Below are 4,107 nucleotides of genomic sequence, written 5' to 3' on the forward strand. Positions count from 1 at the left end.
GAAATTGTTCCATTGAATACTGAACATAAATATCATGAACAATCCGAAGTAAGTAATTTTTTTCTGTATTTTTCAAAAAAAGTTAAAGTATCAAAAATATTTTAAAACCTCTATAATTGTTTTAAGAAATAACTGTGTATACAATCTTGTATTAACTTTAATTGTAATTTAAAGTGCCAAGTTTGTAAATTTATGACGATTTTCATCTGAAAACATACTATCGCAAAATATAAAAGCAAAATATTTATTTCTGAAGGTAATATTTTATATTATTTTTTCTAGAATTTTTATAAATGTATTCCGGAAAACTATAAATTTACGAAAGAAGAAGAGATTGCTGTAGGAAAATTGCTGAAATTGGATGCCAACAAAAAAAAAAGTGCAGAATATGATATTTAAAAAGTACGACAAAATTGTACCTTTAAAAAAATTGCATAATATGAAAAGCAAAATTACAAATGCTGCAAGTAACGATCTGCTAACTATAGTTCAGATGCTTCAGGAGACTTATCGTAAGTTTACTGACTCTAATTAAATAAAAATTTTAGGTTTTATTTTATATTCGAGTAGAACAAAAAACCATATTATATGAGAGATATTTTACGCTAAATCAACCACTTTTAAACCCAATCTCTTGTGATTTGTAGCTATAATTAAACAAACTTATGAAAGATATAATTCTTAATTATTTTTTAAGGCTTGTAAAAGTATTTTATGATAATTTACAACTAAATAATTGTACAAGTAAATTTTAAATAAAAATCGGTGAAGACTTCATGATCTTTTGAAATCGAAAAATTTTCAGAATTGCTTTTTCGACAATTTTCAAACACTTATGTTCTAAATTACTATAAAATTCTTTTACAAATCTATATATACCATTCATTAGTTGTTTTCTAATCGAATAATTATATATATTTATATCTGTCTTAATATGATTTTACATAAATATAACTTTAATTCTAAATTGTTCTTTTAACGGTTTTTCTAAATACAAATTTTTAATTTATAGATGCAGATGTGCATATCTACAACGATCTTGAAACATCCTCTTGTAAAGGTATTTTTTTTACAACAAAAGAAATGAAAAATGACTTCCAAAAGTGGCCAGAAATAGTTTTCATTGACGGAACTTATAAACTAATAATGACATGACAATGATGATTTTATTAGTAGAAGATGGGAATGGTCGTGGACAAGTGGCTGGAGTCGGTTTGTTGTCAACTGAAGAACGTGAGGTACTGGAGTGGATGTTAAATGAATTTAAAAAAGACAATGAAGAGTCATGTGGAGCAATAAAGTGCTTAATGACCGACAAAGACCTTACTGAGCGTGATGTTTTGAAGGAACTATTTCCTGGTGTTCCTACTTACATATGTACTTTTCATACGTTGAAAACTTTTAAAAAAGTTGTCAACAGCTCTAATATGAATTTAACTAATGAAGAAAAAATAATAGCGGCAACTATTTTAGAGAAATTAGTTTACGCTTCATCAGAAGAACGTTACGCTGAGTTGTACCTCGAATTGAATTTGTCTTGTCCGCTTCAACTTGTCGAATATTTCAAAATTAACTGGCATAATATTAGAGAAGACTGGTCTATGTATAGTTTAATGAAAAATAACCTTGGAAACAACTAATAACAGATTAGAATCAGTTAATGGAAGAATTAAACAGGTAATTAAAAAAAACTCACCTATTGTAATAACCCTGTTCAAAAAATCCGATAGATTCTTATAGCTGTATGTATAAGGCCCTATACTTAACTATAGCACTTCTCATAGAACTCATTCATTCTTATAAAATCTCTATGGGAATTTATGAGAATCTATTGGATTTTCTAAACAGGGAACCATCAAATACTTTTTTGAATGGTATGATTCTCATAAAACAGAAAGCCATATTAGGACTGCACAACAATTTAAAAAAAAACCAAATCTTCTACTTGACATCAACAGTGCTGAACAACAATATGTCAAATATTTAACAAAGAAAACAAATCTCATTAGATGATATCAATCATCTTGATTGTAATAACATATGCGATGCATTGGCGAGTGATATTTTAGATTATAACTTATACAAAAAGTATTTTAAAATAGAAGCATTTAATTTCTATCAAAATATCATTGACATAAAAAAAATAGCAACAATTGGACATGCAAGACATGCCGACATTATTTGTCTGATGATAATAGTATTGAATGTGACAGATGTTTATTTTGGTTTCATTGGAAGTGTGTGGAAGTTATTGAAGAGCTTGCAGATGACTGGTATTGTTCTCATTGCCGTAAGATGATGGAAAATTAATGGCTAACGTTAAGAATATGTAACAACATTCAATAAAATCTTCCATGAGTATTTAAAGTTTGTATTTATATCTTCAAACGGAACTTTTTATATTTTTATAATTAATGGGTAACGAGCTGAATAAATATTGGATAAAAAAAATTTATTATATGTGCTAATTAAGGTGTGTCGAAAAACAACATTTTTTTTTCCATTTAAATAACAGGGAGAAAAATATTTTGGTTTGGAATTTTTTAACTTGGTAATGATTCATTGAACAGATAAGCCCAGGATATAATTTTGTAGGAAATTTAATGCTCTACAAAAAGCATCTCTTCTCAATTTTTTAAAAATCCATCTGTTCAAAAGTTATTGAAGCTCGAAATCGATTCATAATAAATTTCGAGATCTTTTTACTTTTCCGGTAAAAATATCAGACTTATCGTAAAATGTTAGGTCTTTTTTGTAGATAATTTTAATTCCTACAAATTATCTTTGATAAAGTTTTTTCAGATTCCGCATAATACTCTAGTTATATTTCCATTCTAATGTTAAGCTCTAAAAACCAATCATAGCACTATTTTTTTAAAAGCTTGACATTAAAATCGGTTCATATCATTTGCAGCCCAGATGAAGAAAAATGATTTAATGTACATGCTGTGTATGTCCATATTATGGTGCTTCAATTGAAACAAACATTTTTCTTTTTAGCAGATACAAAAAAAAATTTGTTATTTATGTTGAGAAAAGAATTCTCTGAAAATTTCAGCTCTTAATTTTAATATTGAGTACTTTCTCACAAGCATTAAAATTTTTAACGTTTTTTCTTTAAATTGCTATAATTTAGCCAGATTTTAAGTTATCACTTTTAAAATAATTTTTATTTGCGAAGTATTTGTTAGTTTTTGAAAGTCTATAAAACGATTTTGCTCTAACTCGCTTTATGTCAATTGTATCAGCTCAGAATGTCAATTTTTCTCTTTTTTCATATATTTTTGATAATAGTGAAAAAACGGCTCATCTTACGGAAAATATGCATGCTCCAATCTTTTAGGAAATTGTGATCTCTACAAAATTGTTCATTACAATCATATTGCTAAAGGGTACTGTTCACGAGATACAAGCAGTTTAACATTTGTCAGTATAACAATTGTAAGCTTAAAATAGTACAAATCTTTACTACTGTAAAATGTTCAACTGATTGTATCTTATAAACAGTATACTTTAGCAATATAAGTGTAATGAACAATTTTGTAGAGGACAAAATTTTCTAAAAGATTAGTACTATGCATATTTTCTGCAATTTAAAAAAAAAATTATTCGATTTATATACCTTTTTAAATGAAAAAACTTTGATGCTCGAGAGAAAGTACTTAATGTTCAAATTAAGAGCTGAAATTTTCAGGGAATTTTTCTCTAAACGTTAACAACAAATTTTTCTTGTGTCAGCTAAAAAAAAATTTTTTCGTTTCAATTGAAGCATCTTCATCTATATATTAGTCGATTCAAATTGTTTTAAATCATTTCAAAATGTTTTTAATCGTTTCAAATTATTTCTCTCAATCAAAAAGTGCAATAAAATTGTTAGATGAACTATTAATATACCAATGACCTATTGCATGCGCCACACGTTTATTGTTTTAAATTTAACAAGTACTTTCATAGCTATTAAAAATTCACGATAACAAATTTTCAAGATTATCTGTAAGAAGTTTGGCATTTGTATGGGGTTTCTAGTCTTCCTGAGGTTCAGAGAAATTATTTCATACTTTTGTCCGTTTTAAAAATGTGGTATATTAAAATTTTTTTTTCATTTCA

At 26.8% G+C, this 4,107-nt stretch overlaps 1 protein-coding gene across 1 annotated transcript; it reads left to right on the forward strand.

Annotated features, from left to right (window-relative positions):
• Positions 1 to 1,151: 1,151 nt before the first annotated feature.
• LOC128668020 (uncharacterized) lies at positions 1,152 to 1,640 on the forward strand. Its single transcript, XM_053740170.1, has one exon. It carries the CDS (start codon positions 1,152 to 1,154, stop codon positions 1,638 to 1,640), a length of 489 nt encoding a protein of 162 aa, XP_053596145.1.
• The last annotated feature ends 2,467 nt before the right edge of the window (positions 1,641 to 4,107 follow it).

The sequence above is a fragment of the Microplitis demolitor genome, chromosome 6, assembly GCF_026212275.2.
Source record: "Microplitis demolitor isolate Queensland-Clemson2020A chromosome 6, iyMicDemo2.1a, whole genome shotgun sequence".
In the NCBI taxonomy this organism is placed as follows: Eukaryota; Metazoa; Arthropoda; class Insecta; order Hymenoptera; family Braconidae; genus Microplitis; species Microplitis demolitor.

Excerpts from the sequence above, each read along its gene's own strand:
- LOC128668020 (XM_053740170.1), top strand. The coding sequence starts at position 1,152 with ATGACAATGATGATTTTATTAGTAGAAGATGGGAATGGTCGTGGACAA.